The sequence below is a fragment of the Cheilinus undulatus genome, linkage group 5, assembly GCF_018320785.1.
Source record: "Cheilinus undulatus linkage group 5, ASM1832078v1, whole genome shotgun sequence".
NCBI lineage: Eukaryota > Metazoa > Chordata > Actinopteri > Labriformes > Labridae > Cheilinus > Cheilinus undulatus.
In genome coordinates, this window is record NC_054869.1 from 20,167,240 (window position 1) to 20,185,512 (window position 18,273).

The following is an 18,273-nucleotide window of genomic DNA, read 5'->3' on the forward strand; positions in this document are numbered from 1 at the left end:
TTCATGTTTATCAAGATATTGATAAGATAATGGAACATGCCAGGGAGTAAGGGGATATTTGCCCCGTTTCAAAGGCTTTAACTGATGCTCTTACCCCATCTAGTGAGTAGAAGGAGTAATACGCTGAGTGTTTGCGCCTGTCTATGTATGTGCGTGTGAGTAATTCTCCTAAATGAATCTTGAAGAATCAGAAAAGCCATATAATTAAAAGAGAAAACATAGGCCTTTGCATAATTTGGATTCAACATAAGCAGATCAGTGTATGACCAACGTATCATTCATAAGAATGTATTTTCACTCTTTTTAAATTCAATTAATTAGATTTTAGCTCACTGGTATGTTTAATTTGCCTCACATAAAGACCACAAGAGGGCATTATTTAATCACTGTATTTTAGAAAAAAATCTCAAGTGGAATAAAATGTATTCAGCCATAAAAACTGGAGCAGTTGATGGTGGGATTGTTTTGAATGACTGAGAAGTGATCAGCCACAGTATTGTTATAATTATATCTTTTAAAGGATAATAATAATCAAAAGTTAGAAAAGATAAGAAAAATCACATCATCAAAAAAGTGTGGGATATGACCTCAGAATGACATTTATGCATCTCGCTTGGAAAATAAGTAATCCGAAGAAATAATTCAAGTCATACCACTTCAGCAATTCATTCATTTGCTTGATTTTTTTTAATTGCCGTCTGTTTTATGAAAAATATTTCACTGAGCAAAGGTTCAGCTAGGCATTTAGTATCAACATGTTTTCTGTAAGAAGTTCAGCCCAGCATGTGTGACATTTCCTGGATAAAACGTGTGCAATTTGCTGCTCACAGAGGGTGCTTTGAAAATATGCATGTAATTTAAACGTCAGACTTGTCCGAGACAATGCAGACCGGTGACTAATGGCTCATCCACCTGACAGGGCTTTTTGTGCAAGTCCACAGGAAGTCCACAGGAAGCCTGCAGAGCTCTCCAGCAGGGCCTGCAGCACTCAGAAGAACGCTCTCTGACAGAAAGGATGGCGGCAATTAGGAAAACAAAAGAGAGGAGAGTGCAAGGGATTATTAGCAGGATCTGACACCAAGCTTTCACGGTCTCGATTACAGAGCATCAGGAAATATTTCTTTTAGTGGTTGATATTTGTAACTTTTTTATTTCTGATAAAATTGTCTTTTTTTGTTACATTTGTTGAAGTTGCTCATTTCAAATGGGCATTTTAAAACACAAAATGGTGTTACTGGAAAATAAATATTAAGACTATACATTCTGGCATTTTTTTGTGCCATTATTTTTGTCTTCTAAGATTTCTTTTTTTAATTTTCTGGAATAAACAAGGCAGAAAATGGGAAATGAACATCCCATTAAATTCATAACTGTGTTAAGTTTCACTTGCTCCATTAAATTAAAAAAAAGAAAAACATAAAATGAGATAAATACGCTGCGTGCACATGCTTCTTTAATTTATTCCCTTCCTTTTTTTTTTACAAGCTGCTTTTAAAAGCTTATTTCAGCTGATTTGCAGCGTTTGAGTGCTGATTTTGACAGACACTCACTGCAGAAGGTCAGCTATTCACCTGTAAGGAGAGAAATTAGCCTGCCTAATTTTTGCTGTCCTTCAGGTGCAGCCTGACAGCCTGCTTTGCATTTTAATGCAGAAACCCTGATTATTAAATCTTAGAGAGCTTTTTTCTTTTTTCTTTTTTTTTTTTTTTTTCATAGTCTCAAATAAATGGCTTGGGTTGCTGGGCAACGTGCCTTGATCAAACAGGGTTCCCCTCCCCCATTTGCAAGCTCATAATTCTTCGTCTATATTCAGGCATCCTCTTCTTAATTAGATTAAGATGCAAAACCCCCCGCTGCATGCAAATTTGCGCTAATATGAAGATTATGCACACAGAGACACAATATGTAGCTCTGATGCGCATTCACCCGTTTAAAAATAAAAATATGAGGGCAAAAATGAGACTTTTTCTTGTGGAATATGTAATTCCTATTTAACTGTTTCATTGTATTTATTTCTATCATGAAATTTGAACCAGAATGTTTAATTCAGTTCTGATGCTACTTGAAATAACACCAAAATGTCACATTTAAGAGAGAAAAACATCTACCTGGCAATCACACAACACAAAATAAAGCCTGTATAATTACAGGATATATTAAATGCAAATATCCACTCCACTCTGAGGGAAAAAATGGGGGCAGTGCCACCACACAGACCATACATCACTGCAGCAGGACACTACACCTGCTCCCATTCACCCAAATGGCCAGCTATTTGCAAAGGTGAGTACATGCACGCTGATGTAAAGGGTCATTTGTAGGCCTTGTTGGAGCCTCGTGCTGTGAAGGATTGGATTTTCAGCAGAACTGCCGCACTTTAACATCCCTCTATCTGTCCTCCTCTACATCTCATTCACAGCTAAGGTGCTCACCGTGATGGAGTGCCACGTGCGTGTGTGTTTTTCACTCCCCGCTGATTTGGAAACCCTTTACAAACGAGCTCTTTGTTTTTCTAAATAAAACATTTCCATCTGAGGGGGAGGAAAACAGAGAAACATTTCTGCACTCTGCATTTGTCTTCAAGGTAAACTTAAATGGATCATTAAATTTCACTCAGTTCTCGCTGATTTCTCACTGTGGAGAGGAGAACTTGTATGCATATAGCAAACCAAGGACAGTTGGATTTGCAGAAAAAAGAGCGTGCCATTTCTGCTCTCCCTGGAGCTACGGCTTTGATTGAATCCTGAAATGAGTTGAAATGTCACAAATCCCTACCAATATGCTCGCAAAATGAAAATTGGCCTTGGGGTTTTTAAGGTTCCCATTAAGGATGTGCTTAACACGTTCTGTTAAGTGTGGTTGGAGTGCATCAGAAATACAACATAATCATGTGTCGACGCACACTTCAGCAAAATGTCCCCGAAAATCCAGTGATGCTGAGCGAATCTCTCTCTCTCTCTCTCTCTCTCTCTGGTGAGGAAGGAAAGATCAGGCCTGAGCAGGACTGAGGCAAGAGGAAAGCCAAAGGGCAGCTGGCTTCAAATTAAAGCTGGCAATGTTTGAGCAAAACAGGAGAAATTACAAAGCTGACTCTGTGCTGAATTTCCTGCAGTGTTAAAAAAAATCCATCTGAAAAGTAACATGCATCTAACACTGCTTATCTAGCTTCCTCTCTATCACATTATTGCATGTGATACCTTCTGCAGTGTCTTGCTTTATTAAAAATAATAAACTCAGCATCTCCTTTCAGACTGGTAATGCTTGTCTCTGTCTGAACACTCTGATTTGATACCTCTTCCTCTCTCAGGTAGCTTTATTTTCAGGAAATAGGATAAAAAAACGACTCTCCCGCCTGTTTAGTATTCACATCACGTAAAGTGGGTCTGTGTTCCTCATTTAGTGCTGTACTGTACAGCTGGGGAGCTGTCCGGTGTGCGGCGGCAGTATGCAAATGAGCCTGGATTTGAATGGAGATGGAGGTAGACACAAAGCTCAATTAGAGACACAGAGAGAGAGAGGGGGAGAGGGAGAGAGAGCTTTGAGTGTCTGAAAGGAGGGGGGAGGGTAAAAAGAGGGGAAAAAACCCTAATGCCAACCTGAGGAAACTGATGTATGGACACATTGGAACAAAAAGACTCAAGATTTCTAAAGTGTGATCTCTGACGGCTGAGCTCTGTGATGCGTCACCAAGATCCCACATCATCCGTATCACACAAATCATCAGAAACAAGCACACGCAGGTGCACTTCCTCTTTTTGTTAAAAGACCCAAAGACAGACCCTGCACGGTGAGTGAAAGAGCGGCCATTTTGTTCTTGGGTGTTAGTCCGTGCCCAGCAGCAGTGCAACATCACCTGACCCAGCGCCTGCATGAGTGTCCTTGGAGGAGGCTCTGACATCAGCTTAGCCACCCCTGGTTGTCATGGCAACCCTGGTGCAAATGGGGCGAGGGGTGCAGGGTTGAGGGCAGAATAATTAATATGCACACATATGGGCGTCTGAATGCAGATTTAATTATATTTGTTGGTGTGTGAAGCAAATGGGATTGAACGCCACAGCCAAAAAAAAAAAAGAAGCAGATTAAGAGAGCTCATTGGTCAGAGAAATCATTTGCATCGTTGTCAAGGTTATTTCTAAATGAATTCCTTTCATAGAGAAAAGTAACTTCATAAGGGTGGGGATAATCCTCCTCAGCCTCCTCTAGATTCTTCTTCCTTTTACACAGAATCATGAATAGTTTGCAGAGCTGCACAGCCAAGGTGATGCTTCACACTGGATCAATCTGTCGGTCACTGGCTAACACGGTGTCCATGAATTGCAATAATTTCAGGTTTTCAAATGCAGCAGATATATAACAAGAAGGAGTGCAGATTTGACTCCAACTGGGGAGAGTAACTTGATCAGGGAGGCTCAGAGATCATTCGGCTGATCTGCAGGAGGCACCAAATCACACAAGTCTGATTTCCCATAAAACACTGCCTGCCAGATTATATAGAGACAACATTTAGTCTCAAGGATAACCAAAACACACACTGCAATCTTTACTTTATTCCTGTGTAAAAAAACATCCGTACATTTTTCTGTGTAAATAGCACTGTAATGCCTGAAAGCCATTTCTGTCAAAATGTAAATAATAAAACTAACTTAAATTAAAAAAAAGAGTCTGATTTTAAGTGTTTAAAAGCAAGATATAAAGACAAAAATAAGTCTTCCACACAGCACAGAGGATTTATGCCAAACAGCAGACAGAAAGGTGTTTGCTTAGACTGACAACACAGACGTACACGCACACAGTCGCTGAGCTGCACGCACGCACGCGAGCATTACACGCCCTATCAGCGCGCGCACATACAGTAAACGTTGCACTGGTCTCATCAATAATGCATCGGCACTTCATGTTTATGCAATTTAAGCTACATGGCAAAAACCCGAGCGATGGATACTGTAGATGTAAGCCCGACTCACATTTAACGTATACACCGTTTAACAAGCCTCACACACTCACAGCTCACACATAAAAGTTCAAAAATATCATTCCGCGTGCAAAGAAAGAGATTAAGATAATAAAACAGTCCTCAGTACATACCTGTTAAAGCGTTATTTCTTTGATTCTGGTTTATGCCGGCTTGAAGGGCTTCATGATAACACGGCACTAAGGAAATAAAACTAGCTGCGGTGATATGCAAATTAACGGCTCCTGCTGAATGCACGGGCATTTATTATTCATAAATTACTCATGTTTATGCAAATTACGGTATACGGAAACACTGGTGGGGGTTGAGTGGCTCCGTCTAAACACACTGTGTGATTCAATTTCTGTTATGCTCTTCTATCTAAAGTGTACCAAATCTAGGACTCTGACCACGATGTATTATGAAGCTGCTCACTTATTCTGAAGTTTCCTCCAGGTAGTCACTGAGCTGAGGGAAATCAAAGACAGTGGAACCGAGAAAAACAAATAACCTAATAGGAAAATGTCGAAAATGACTCCACTGTGGAAACGCCTTCAAATAAGAAACAGAGAAAAAAAACTTTGGTGGTGTACCTTTTAATATTATTCTAATGACAACAAACAAGCTGTGAGACCTACTGGCCTTATTGTACATTGAGTATGACATTTTAATAGGCTAGTAAATAAACAAACTCAGGCAGGTGTTGTGCATGTCTATTTCTTGTCTTTATGGGTTCAAATATAACACTCCTTAACTCTCTAGGTTGTATTCAGATATGCATACTTTTGATTTTGATTAGATTTTCATATGTAAAGGCTATTTTAAATGTTTGCAGCAAAATATCCACTGCTACAAGCTAGCAACTACATTGAAATTTCTCAAGCAAGTCTTTGAGCTTGTTGATAAAATTAAGAATAAATCATTATTTTCAATTTGTGCCTGTGCATGTGAAAGAGGGAAAAGGTGAACGAGAGAGACGATTTTAATGAATACCTTTCTATTGCGCCCCTTTCTCTGACTTACGGTAATGTTGCGTCATCAAAAAGAGACGACGTGACGCAAAAGTGTTGCGACGAGTTATAGTTTTATTATTGATCAGTTTTCTTACCTGTATCTTTGAGTTTACAGGGCTTTAGAGGCTGTTTTTACGCAACTAGAGGTATTAACTTTTTCAGTACATCACTGCTCTCGTCAGCGTCACCTGTGTTCAATGGACTAGCTTATTTTGACATAAAGTGAGTAAACTGATGCTAACGCAGACAGTCATACTGCTAGCACCTGGCTAGCTCATGTTTTCTTGTGTTGTTTTTCTTTTCCTTACGCTCTTAATTTCACTGATTTTCTCTCATTTTTCCCTCCAGAAGCAGCCATGTTTCACAACAGTTCACAGAGAAAATACTGGATTTTTAAGAGTGATGATGAACTCGAGCAAATGAGACACAAGGCTAACCTGAAATTCCGTAATAAGACACACGAAAGTGGGAAGGCAAGTAGTGAAATATTTAGGTACGCTTCCTAAATAGGACAACAAATGTGTGCGACAGTTATCTTTACCTGCTGCCGTCTCTTTGTGTGAATCAGGCCGGGGTGGTGGCTTTTCTGGAGCGCCATGAGGAGGATGTTTTATTCAGGCACTATGAGAAGAGACTGCTGGACTTCTGCAATGCGTTCAAGCCTGCGATGCCTAAATCCGTTGTGGTATTTGTTAACCGACTAGTCTTTCCACGTGTGATCAAACATTATGACTTATGTGCCTGTACTAACCGGAGACACGTGTTTCTTATCTGTGAAGGGAACAGCTATTATGTACTTCAGGAGATTCTACGTGAACAACTCCATCATGGAGTACCATCCAAGAATTATCATGTGAGTAACATTGATCTAGGTCGAAATGATGGGTCAGTACAACTAAAACAATGATGTGCAAGTTTAAAGGAAAAATAAATAAGCTTGTTATGACTTTGTGGTTCACCTGTGCCACATACTTGTTTGGGGTTTTTCATGATCAGATGTTTAAACTGACAAAATACTAGTAAAAACCTAAGTATATCTGCTTATTAAATTCCTGTAGTTTACTAGCTTTGATCAAAATTTATGTCGTATGATGGACTCTTCTTCCATGCTTTACCTTCTTACTCTTAGGTCAAGGCTGGTTGTTTTAAATGTATTATATGAATTAAACAGACATAACTTGACTAGTTCTTACACCACTGCCACTAAAATAGAAGTTGCAGGTAGACTTTTGTCTATATCTATATGCAGATTTTTACGTACTAATTTAAGCTGACACCAGTATTGATTCCACTAATTAAATATGTATTTCAGACCTAAAACTTTAGTCCTGAAAACACAGTTTAAAGCTCGAGGATGACAAAAAAAACCCACTTAAAATTAAGCCCTAAAACACACTTCGAAGTTTAAGGAATGAAGATGAACAAAGAGAAAGACTTCAGCTGACATAGTTCAGTTAGTCCAGTATAGGTGCATTTCCACAGCTGAAATTAGTTTTAAAAATCTGCAGGATTTTTCATTTCTGCTGATACAGATAATTGACCTTTTCAGCTCATATCTGTCAGTACCAGAGCTTCTGCACACTGTCAAAATAGCACAAACACATTGGTATTATTTTTCTGCCAAATTATTGCTCTTGTATTTGTACAGTTTAGACAATGTACAGGAGTTTGCCAGCAGTTTTCTGAGAATTTACCCCACTACTCAGCTCTTGTCTTATGATATACAAATAACTAGTTTTGATATTGTTACTCTTCCCTATTAACCATCCCTCAAATATCAGATACTGTATGGTTTTAAAACAAATGTTATGAAAAATCAATAATTTTTACAAGCTTAAATATATTAGTGTCTTACAGTGATGTTGAAACAAGTACTTGGAATTCCTTTGGTGAAGATGATTCCTTTAGGCATGATTTAAAAGCATAGGTGTTTAGGAATGACTGAAAAAAATGGTTAAATTCTTTGTAAATTAACTTTTGCGTATGCATTTCTGCTATTCCACAAACCCCATTTGATACTCACCTTTATTTTCAGGCTGACATGTGCATACCTGTCCTGTAAAGTGGATGAGTTCAATGTTTCCAGCACCCAGTTTGTGGGCAACCTTCTGCAGGAGACGCCAGCAGGGCAGGAAAGGGTTCTGGAGCAGATCCTTGAGTATGAACTCCTGTTGATCCAACAACTCAACTTTCATTTGGTGGTCCACAACCCCTACAGACCCATGGAGGGTCTGCTCATTGACCTCAAGGTAAGTGGACTTTTTTTGGAGTTTATTGTATTTCTCTTGAGCTCATTTAGAGCTTTGTATTATCAGCCTTATCTCACTTAATATTTACCTTTCATTAATGTCGATCCTCAGACAAGATACCCCGCGCTGGAGAATCCAGAGTCACTGAGGAAGAGTGCTGATGACTTTCTAACACAGGCAGCAATGACCGATGCCGGACTGCTGTTTCCTCCTTCTCAGATCGCTCTAACAGCTATTCTGAACAGCGCATCAAGAGCTGGGCTCAGTTTGGAGAGGTGAGTCACTAGACATGCTCAGTTTGAGACAAGGAGCAGGGCTGAACTTCTAAAACAGAAGTTTGATGTAATCTTGAAACAGTAAACAACTTCATTTTGTTTAAGTAGTCCAAACGGTATTTATAATTCTTCTCTGCACCTTCCTTATTAGCGATACCAAACAGGTGCTCTCAATTTAAGACCCAAACAGCAAATTACAAGTGAAAGTGTCAGTTAAGTGTCTTAATTTGAACTAATACTAATACTCCGTTCTAAATTCGTGTTTTAAGTCTTGCTTTAGCTGAGGTTTTGTACATTTAAAGTACATGTTTGAAAAGGTTTTGGGATCTTTCTGGATGAGCATCCTCAAATCATGCTTCTCCAAGCTAGATTTTCTGTCTGATTAAAAATGAAATGCTTGAAATTGAAAATCAACTGAAGAAAATCTACATAAGTCATGAAGCGATTTTTGTTTTGTTTCTTTTTTCACATGCCCAGCTACCTGACCGAGTGTTTGGGACTGAAAGGGGACAAAGAGACTCTGTCGAAGATGTATGACTCTATGAGACGTGAGTGAACTGTACCTTTGCATTGACACCACAGGGTGGTGCTGTGGAGCCTTTAGTCAAGATTGTAGGAGCCTGAAGTGAGGCACTGAGAGTTGTTTTTGTGTTTAAGGGTTGTACTCATTTCAAGCTAAGGCTGGGAAATTGAGATTAAACTGCAATATTGTTTTTATCTGAAATGTGTAATTTATAATGCACTTCATGCAAACATTGAAGCATCAATATTTCTAGAATAGTTTGCAAAACTCTTATTTTTTTTTCTTATTTAGAGTTAGAATGACATAAAAATGATTATTTCCTTCAGCAGTTCACATTGCATCTACAATATGAGACAAAATAATCAGTTTAATATTTTTCTAAATTGTTCAGCCCTATTTTTCATGATGACTACTACAATGCTGTAAGTTAAACAAAGCAATCAGTGTCCTACAGTGGTCAAAGTAGTCAAAGATGGGTGATTCATGTATGTCAGTGGTTCCCAAACTTGTTCTGTCTGTCCCACCTCTGGCAGATGAAAATACTTTCAAGCCCCCCCACTCATCACGTACATGCATATATACAGTATATTCAGTCACCCCCCTTGCTAACTAATTTTGCTTGGTTTTTAGAATTTATTTCCAAAGTTGTCGACAACAAGTACAGAAAAGTCACGGCAATTAGAAACTTCTGAATTCAGACTGCCACTCTTATCTCATGTTGAAAGTCCAGTTTTGTCTTGATGAAGCTAACAGCAGAAAAAATAATCTCACACTAGTAGGATGTGACAACAGGAAGGATCAAGCCCTCTTCATTACACAGCGTTGCACAGGTGAAGCCAAGGGCATCTGAATCGTTAATTTTTTGACTTTGTTTTAGGTGTTGAGATGTCTTGTGTAGATTCATTGTTATCACTGACTTTACTTTGGCAGTGCTAAACATCCTGCATGGACTTTATTTAGCCTTGCTGCATCCCCCTCTGCCATGACTATGGTCCCCACTTTGGGAATTACTGTGTTATGTTATGTCGTCCTACCAGACAAGCCCAGCCGGCATATTTATGTTTAATCTATTTTAAATTGTGTTGGTTATAATGTAGAATGATGTACTGCTTGTGTTTGTTAAAATTAACAGAAGATGAGGAACTAAAAAAAAACATAATTGCATAACAAATCACAAATCCAGCAAAAGGAAAAAAAATCGCAATAAGATTATTCCCCCAAATTTAACCCGATTTTAAACCCAAATTAACTTTTATTAAAGATATATTTCTGGGATTTTTTTGCCCAGATTCAGAGGAGAACATGTGGGAAAGCAGCCACTGGCTGGTCCTGAACTTGGGCCGTCCACGCACACGATGCGCCACCCAATCCACCCAAGACTTTTTAAGACCCTCTTTCAAACCCAAAGAGAAAACAGCAGAAGATAAAATTGAAGCATCTGCAGGAACACTGATGCTTTTCTGTGTTCATGTAGGGATGAAAACCCTCCTGAAGAAGTACGAGCTGCCTAAACCAGAGGAGGTGAACGCTTACAAACAGAAGCTGGAGAGGATTCATGCTGAATTCACTACAAGCAAGTAAGACAATGTGTCCTGCTCCTGCATGTTATTGTACAAACACTGTTATTAAAAAAGCAAATAAAATTCATTTTAAGTAGTTGTTACATTAAGACAGAGATAGCTGATTGCAGTTTTATTAGAAGTTGCAGCATTTTCTGATATAAAAACATGTGGCACATTGATGCAGGTTTGTGTATTTTTATAATTTTTATAATCACAGATGTAGTTTAAATCACCTTGAATAAGCGACTCCATCCATTTTTGTACATAGTAACAGTTTTATTGTAGCCAGGTTGTCGTATCTAAGATGCAAAAGGTTCAAGGTTCAGTATCAGGTAGAAAAATAAAAAGGAACACATCATCAGCTGTATGAAATACAGAAAGGAAGTACAACAGCACGCCACATTCCTACCTACATCATCCATACCAGGTAGCACAGCTGATATATTGGTATTGCTGATGAGGAGACGTTCAGGCTCATTTTATCGGTCGCCGGCTGTCTGTTAACACTTGGTGAGGTCGGTGAGGTCCGTGGTATCTTAAGTGCATCTACAGTAAACAGTTTGGTAAACTCTGGAGTTATGACAGGCACAGATTCAGACACGAATCACGAGGAGGCACGCGAGGCCAACCCCTTACGATCATGACTTAAAAGTTGATAAATCTGTGCATGGCATGACTTCTCAGGATGAAATCTACATGAAAACAGTCGGTGCAGAGGTGTACAGAAACGCCACCCTGTGATGGCGGGAGAGAGAGACTGCAAATGCATGAAAGCTTATCTGTTCACACCCCGAAACTTAAAGGAAGTTGGTGGTTAGAGCAGCATATATGTAGGCCCAAGGATCCATTCAGGGTTAACACATGCACAGGACAGGATACAGAAATCTACAAACTCTTATCTCTCAGCTCAGCTAGTTCATACACAAACACCTTTTTACTTCTATACAAGCCTAGGTTTATAGTATCAATAAACAATGCAGCATATAGAAAAAGTAACAAGTGGTTCCAGTGCTGCGTGGAAGGAAGTTTGTACACAAAGACAAGTGGAAGTTATAATGAAGGAAGAGCTTGTCATAATACCAAGCACAGGGTGTGTAGAAAGGGAGTTAAGGCTTGTGTCATCTTGGAGAGAGGTGCTAAGTTTAAATTCCCTGATGACGGCTACTTCAATGCTTTGGATTGCCTCCCCTGTAATCCTTCAGTCCAAGGAAGAAAAAGGCTAATCGTGGAGGTCTGCTCTATAATCAGCCACTAATCATGACCAGTCAAACTTCTGAGGGAAAGGCAGGCATATCAGGAAAGTAACAGAAGTCCAGATACATCTTGAGGTGACGGTATCTCAGGTCCATCTTCATTGAAATCTTCTTTCAATGTCTCACATGATGAGGCTTCTTTGAACTTGAATAAGTTCAACACACTGACAGTGTCTGAAGCGTTTTGGGAAGGGCTTTGGAAGGACAGTATTCAAATATGCAGCAAGTGGTTTCCCATGGAGAACAGCTGTATTGCGTTTGAACTGCCTTGTATCTTGGCCACATGCTTATAAATACAAACAGCCTCGTCTTAGGTCTCACGGGACGAGGCCTCACTTTGGCTGGCTGGCTGTGTAGTCACACTACCACACTTTGATTCTCAGCTGGAAACCTGTAAAACTTACATTACCTGGATGGCAGCTGCCAATGACATGATGGTGCACTCTGTCCTGTAAGATAAAGTGGACATGTCTGTGAGAGGAACACGCTGAGGGAGTCCAAGGTGGATTTAAGTGATTTCAACATGAGTGTATAAAAAAGCACACATAGCGTGAACTAGTCTAAATGAATTTGACTAATGTAACGATGAAACTAAAACTACTGGTGGAGACCGTGAAGGTGTGGAAACAAGATTCTACGTTCATCTACATGAGTGTTGAAAATGAACTTCAGTGAAGGGGTTGGTCAAACATTGAACATAGACAGAGTTCACCAACAAATACAGCTTATGGATACATTTCAATAATACAATTTTTACACAAGCTACTCTGAGCAGCACTGACTAACTGTTCATGGTAAAATGACTTTGTATTGCAGCAAACGAAAGCGAGGATATGAAGAAGACGGCCACGTAGCAAAAGAACCACGTTTGGAAGAAGAGGTGGGACAATATTGAGTATTAACAAGCTGATGAACTATCTAAACTTAGCACAAGAAGTAAGGAAATTTGTGTTGGTAGAGGATTTCTTTGTTGTAACAATGCTTCCTGGCAGCAAATTTTATTGTGTTGGAAAGTCTGTTTAGTCCCCTTTTAATGGTGCCACCTTTGTAAGGAGCATGCAGTCTGCCGACAGCAGTTGGATTGTAGAATCATAGAGGCACAGAGGAAGCTGAAAACGCTATGCTGACTGCTGCACTGATCGAGTAACATCTTTTGGTGGAGGCAGTGTGATGGTGTCGGGTGCACGCTACTGAGGCTCCTGTTTGTTAAAAGAACAGATTGTTAAACTGTCAATATGTCTTGTTTCTTCAGACTTAATCATCCAGTCCAGCATACAACACCAAACCTGAGTCAATGGCAGAATGAGCTGTTTGGCATTGGCTGAGAAGATCTGACAAATTTTTCATGGATGCAACCCACATACTCAGCTCTGCTGCTGATCCCACAAATGCATGTTCCTTACAGATGTGGCACCATTTAAAAGGGAAATAAACAGGCTTTCCAGCGGCATAAGACTTATTGCCAAGACGCTTTGTTACAATGAAAAAATAATCTCCACAACACTGATTTCCTTCATTTTTGTACTTGGTTTGTATAAATTAAAGGAAAATCTTCTTAAACCGGCTCTTTGATTGCAGGAGTGGACTGATGAAGACCTGATATGATCCTTTGCCTCAAATAAAGTTTATTCTCCTGAATTCCAGTATTGAACAGTCAAACTTTGCACAAGTGTGCATGCTCCATTTACTTTTCTACATAATGTTCATATTTGCCTTTGTTCTCTAAGAATAAAGATATTTTTCTACATTTTTCTATCTTATCATTTCTGCAGATTTAAAACATCTCTCCACAAAAAAAGCAACATGATGCTGAGTGCAAACCCTTCACCTCTGTCAGGGAACAATGAACGACTCCATAAGCTACTTTAAAAAAACTGTTTAATAAGTGCATGCATGTCTGATACAGTCTGTACTATTCAAAAAATTACTGCTGTAAACACTTTGTTTTTACTTGGTTTCTCTGATTATGTGTCTTGCCTGGCATTGAGAAGTTAAAAAAGACTTACCAAATAATCAAAATAGCTGATACAGTCTGAGAAAAAAAATTCAGCTCGTCTCACTTATATACTCATGATTCCAGCAAGAGAATTTATTCTTAATATAAAATAACCATACTTTTATGAAAGAATTTGTTCCAATCTAGAAAACAAAGAAAGAAAAAAAAGAACAAAATAGACAGAAATGTTCGTTTCAGCTATTTGCGGATATTTTCACAACCTTAAAATAAATCAGTCAATTACAGTATAAAAGCATAACCGCTCATAATCCAGTTACAAGAAAAGGGGGGGACTGAGAACTAGCTTCTTCATGTCAGTTTCCTCATATCGAGCAGGAAATGGGGAATACACTTTGGCAACCTGTGCTGTCAAAACACATCTCGGGTACAAAGAAGCATTTTAAAATCTTTATATTTGGCCCTTGTGATGAAGGGAATGAAATGTACCCAAAGTCTGAAAACAGTTTCTGAGGGAAAGAATCGCTTTCTGTGCATACAGCTGTCAGTCATTGGTGCAAGTTTTTTTGTCTTTGTTTATAAGTACTGCGTCGGCTGCTTCACTCAGCTGCTGTTGTTGCATAGCTCGCTTGTGGTGAACGGGACAGGATGGTAGGAGGGTGGGGATGGGCGGGGCTATTGGAGGAGGACATAATAAAGGGTGGTGGCAGTGGAGGGGTTGCCATGATGATGATGGTAGAGCATGCTAGGTCTCCCCTGTGCTGCACTCTGGTGGAGGAGACTTGACGGATGATGTGATGATGAGAGGAGGAGGAAGAGGAGTGCAGTACTACCTGTTGCTGTTGGACATGGCGTACTGTGCCTGCTTCTGCTGGAGGAGCTCTGTGATGGCCAGCAGCTTTTTCAACACATGCTGCAGACACAAAACCCAAAATAGATCAGTGTTAACCAGGCTGGCTTAAATTGTGCCTGAGAGTGCAGCACTGTGATATCATCCCTCTCTGACCTGCTGTGCTCCCCTCTCGTTGCTCAGCGTCCGGAGCTCGTCTGAGTGTGTGGCGCAGAGCTCGTGCAGTGCAGCCAGGTCCCGGGACAGATCCGTCCTAAAGTGCTCTGTGGCTTCAGGGAGGTCAGGGACATTCTATGAAGACAGTGAAAACCTTTCTTAGCTCAGGTAGGAGTTCAGTCGAGGCCAACAGGAAAAGAACAACAAACTTCATTTAATACTATAAGAAGGCAAAGAAAGCTACTCACCCCTAACTCATCCAGAAACATGATCATCCTGTGTTTGTTGTTTTTGATAAAAGGGTTCACACCCTCCATGTAGGGTTCCTTGTGGCAGATTAGAAACATTTGTTGAATTAGTCCATCAATGCAAACACTATTAATGCAATGATTCATGTGATGTTTTTCTGCTGAATGTTATTATTGACAAGTACCTTAGCACCAAATTCCACCAGGTTGGCCAGGTTCTGAACAGACTTAGCCACTAGTGTGAGGGTCCTGCCTGCTGCTGAGGATGGAGGGTCTACATGAAGAGACGGCAGTAAAAAAAACAATTTTTTTTTTTTTTTAATGTTACATGGCAAACACTGGGAAGGATCTTGTTTGCTTTGTTGATTATCTGATGCTCACCAGCTATGATGTTAAACATTCTTGGGTTGAGAATGGCAGGACAGATCAATCTCAGAAAGACAAAGCCACTGGAAGAATGATGGATGATGTAAGTTGCATGGAATCAAACCAAACAATGAACAACATGTAACAATCAAAACCATTACACTAATGGACATAAAACAGAAATATTACAGGTGATAACAGCTTTAAAGTCTAGGTGTATGCAACAATGATTTTTTTATGTCTGTTTACCTGACAACTCTCGTCCTCATGGTGGTGTTGGGCCATTTCTGCTGCACAGACTTTTGCAGACAGCCGTAGATGAACCTCAATGTCCTGCATAAGTCAGGAAAGAAAGGTTTATTAGATATTTAGTGCTGGAGCACCAACCTCAGGGAGAGGATCCTATTGAAACTGTAAGCATTATTTTTATTTTCTGACTTAAGTATTGCTAATCTGGAGGCCTTAACACCCCAAAAGCTCACCAAAGTTTACTGCTATGTCAATCCCAGTGAAAAATTTACTATCCTAGTGGTTTTGTGCATGTACATAAAAAAATGGCCCCTGAAAACAGTGTTTTTTCTGGCCCACTGGTTTGAGCTACATACATGAAAATCGATACATGTATGTAATATGATTACACAGCAATAAAAGTCTCTTGGGGTCGTAGTCTAAAATGAACAGGAAGCTCACCACAAACAAGTTTTGGTAAAATTCTGCCATTTTTAAGCCAATGACAAGCTTCACATTTTGACAAAATACTCCACAGGATTCCATTGGATTGACTCCAATTTTTTTCTGCTCATTCATAAGTTAGACATCAAAAGTTATCAAAATCATGAGTTTTTGCCATACAGCAGGGCCATGAGCTGAGCCTAAAGGTAGATAACCTCTTTCTTTCTCTATAACTTTTCAGTGCTTTCATCATTCATCACCAAACTTCACACGGATAATCACACATTAATCCTCCATCCATTCATGCATCAACTTCATCATTTTACCCCCTTCTGCCAAATAAAAAAGCTTTATCCTAATGAATCATTTAAACAGTCAACCCTCACATAACTTAGGTGAATGATCCCAAGTCTGTATATGCATCATGACCACACCTAGAAAAAAGCCTCTTGGATCCATGCCAAAATTCCTACTGGAAGTCCACAAGCATCAATTTAATTTCAAAATAATGCAAGGGGACCTTTAGTGCTACTTGCAGCCCTAGCTGACTTTATTTTTCAGTTTATACACAATTTTAACTGCCGTGCATAACAGAACAAAATTATGCATTAGTGTGAAGGTATATTTGTTCTTACGGTGGTAAGATCTCAGCAGCCATGAAGATCTTCTCTACTAGCTCAGACAGGATGTTGAGGAGATGAGCCAGGTTCAGATTTACATCCTCATTCTTTTCCAGTTTGGAAGGGTTCAACTTGAAATGAGCAAAGATGACAAAATAGAGAGATAGGAAAAGTACAAAAAAAAGAAATGATTACACCTAAAGATATTTTGAAACTGCTATTAGAGATTTCAAAAAGCAATATTTCACCAAAAATCTGCAGTGACAGTAGCATTTGCTGCATGCAGTGTTGAACACTGCTGTGCTTTCTAGTCAACAAAGCTTTGTGATAATTCTCACTTTGCACTAGAGTTAGTCAAGACCAACATGAGAGCCTATGTATTCACCAGACAGATGTTGGCAGGTATGTGAACCTTTTTTAAATTGAACTTTTATTTTTAATATCAGGCGGCTATTGATGCACTGCACCAGCTCCATGTAGGATTGTCCTTCTGCAAGACCTTTGACCTCAAACTGCCCCCTTGCTGTGGATTAATATAAACTCAAATCTATTGATTGAATGCAGCAAAGACTCACATCAGCTTTCAACCTCAGTCATCTTGATGCTGTACCATTGTGGCTTTTTTGGGTTAACATGGCAGACAACACTGTTATGATCAATCAAATCAATGCTCTACCACAAATAATAGCAGAGTGAATAGTTCAGAGACTTTTGCTGCTGTGTGTAGGGTCTTTTTACCTCACAGGACTGTTTGCTCTCCATGATCTTGAGGATGGTGTCTTTGAGAGCGTGATGAACAAAGGGTGTCGCTGTGGCCTTCATGTACTGCTCCATCAGCGTGCTGGCCAGCGTGGTCGCTCTGAACAATGTTGTGGCCTCATCTAGAGGGAATGCACAGGTAGAGAAGGTTAACATATCAAAAAAGCACAAGTTTTTACATATTTCAAGTTGACAAAGAAACCAAAAAATAATGGAGCTCCTGTTACTAAGAAAGTTTAGGTTACACGTTTTGATTTCACAGGAGTCATATTGTCAGGTTTTTATCATTGCTTGTTTTCTTACCCTCCATGTTGATCTCTCTGTCGTTGAGTGTCCTGAGTAGAGGGGCTTCAGCCTTCTCGTGTCTGAAGATTCGCAGGAGGAGGCTTGCCAGTAAGGTGCGGTCCTGACCACAAACGTTGGCCAGAGCATAGATGACATGAAACTCTCTCTGCAGAATCATCTACAGAAAACACACAACAATGATACCATCATTTTAAGTTGGCACAAGAGCAGCTGACAATCAGTGGACTTTATCTCAGCTGAACAGACCTCTTTAAACTCGCTGTACTCCTCTTCAGGCATGATCTTCTCCATGGAGTACCGGGCTCGTACCCGTAAAGAGCCCGGCTCGATGCCCTTCAGAGGCACGTGTGAGCTGAGCGGGAACCACTCGTCTATCATCTGGCCCTTCTGCAGACGATTCAGCTGGCACCGCATGAACACTGAGAGGGAGAGAAGGAGGAGCACAGTTAGAGATGGTGGAAAAGATGGGAGAATGAATTCAAGTAAAGAGTTCAACCATTATTAAATTTAATGCAC

The 18,273-nt window shown here is 39.8% G+C and overlaps 2 protein-coding genes across 3 annotated transcripts in view; one reads left to right on the forward strand and one right to left on the reverse strand.

Moving 5' to 3' along the window:
• Positions 1–6,009: 6,009 nt before the first annotated feature.
• ccnh (cyclin H) lies at positions 6,010–13,571 on the forward strand. Of its 2 annotated transcripts, none has more exons than XM_041787105.1 (10): positions 6,010–6,186; positions 6,313–6,437; positions 6,533–6,649; positions 6,744–6,817; positions 8,000–8,213; positions 8,325–8,488; positions 8,966–9,036; positions 10,486–10,588; positions 12,643–12,706; positions 13,079–13,571. In XM_041787105.1, exons 2-10 carry the CDS (start codon positions 6,321–6,323, stop codon positions 13,082–13,084), a joined length of 930 nt encoding a protein of 309 aa, XP_041643039.1. In that variant the 5' UTR covers positions 6,010–6,186; positions 6,313–6,320; the 3' UTR covers positions 13,085–13,571. The 2 variants fall into 2 exon arrangements, with proteins under 2 accessions (XP_041643039.1, XP_041643038.1); XM_041787104.1 differs by having other exon boundaries at positions 13,405–13,571.
• Positions 13,572–13,687: 116 nt separating this feature from the next.
• Positions 13,688–18,273, reverse strand: part of rasa1a (RAS p21 protein activator (GTPase activating protein) 1a) — a 33,979-nt gene continuing 29,393 nt past the window's right edge. Inside the window, exons 16-25 of the mRNA XM_041787103.1 lie at positions 18,004–18,176; positions 17,755–17,914; positions 17,431–17,573; positions 16,708–16,823; positions 15,650–15,733; positions 15,416–15,483; positions 15,220–15,308; positions 15,035–15,112; positions 14,787–14,921; positions 13,688–14,693 (exon numbers count right to left, since the gene is read on the reverse strand). Of these exons, the coding sequence (XP_041643037.1) occupies positions 14,610–14,693; positions 14,787–14,921; positions 15,035–15,112; positions 15,220–15,308; positions 15,416–15,483; positions 15,650–15,733; positions 16,708–16,823; positions 17,431–17,573; positions 17,755–17,914; positions 18,004–18,176 (1,130 nt within the window). The 3' untranslated portion in view covers positions 13,688–14,609. The remainder of the gene's footprint in view (positions 14,694–14,786; positions 14,922–15,034; positions 15,113–15,219; positions 15,309–15,415; positions 15,484–15,649; positions 15,734–16,707; positions 16,824–17,430; positions 17,574–17,754; positions 17,915–18,003; positions 18,177–18,273) is intronic.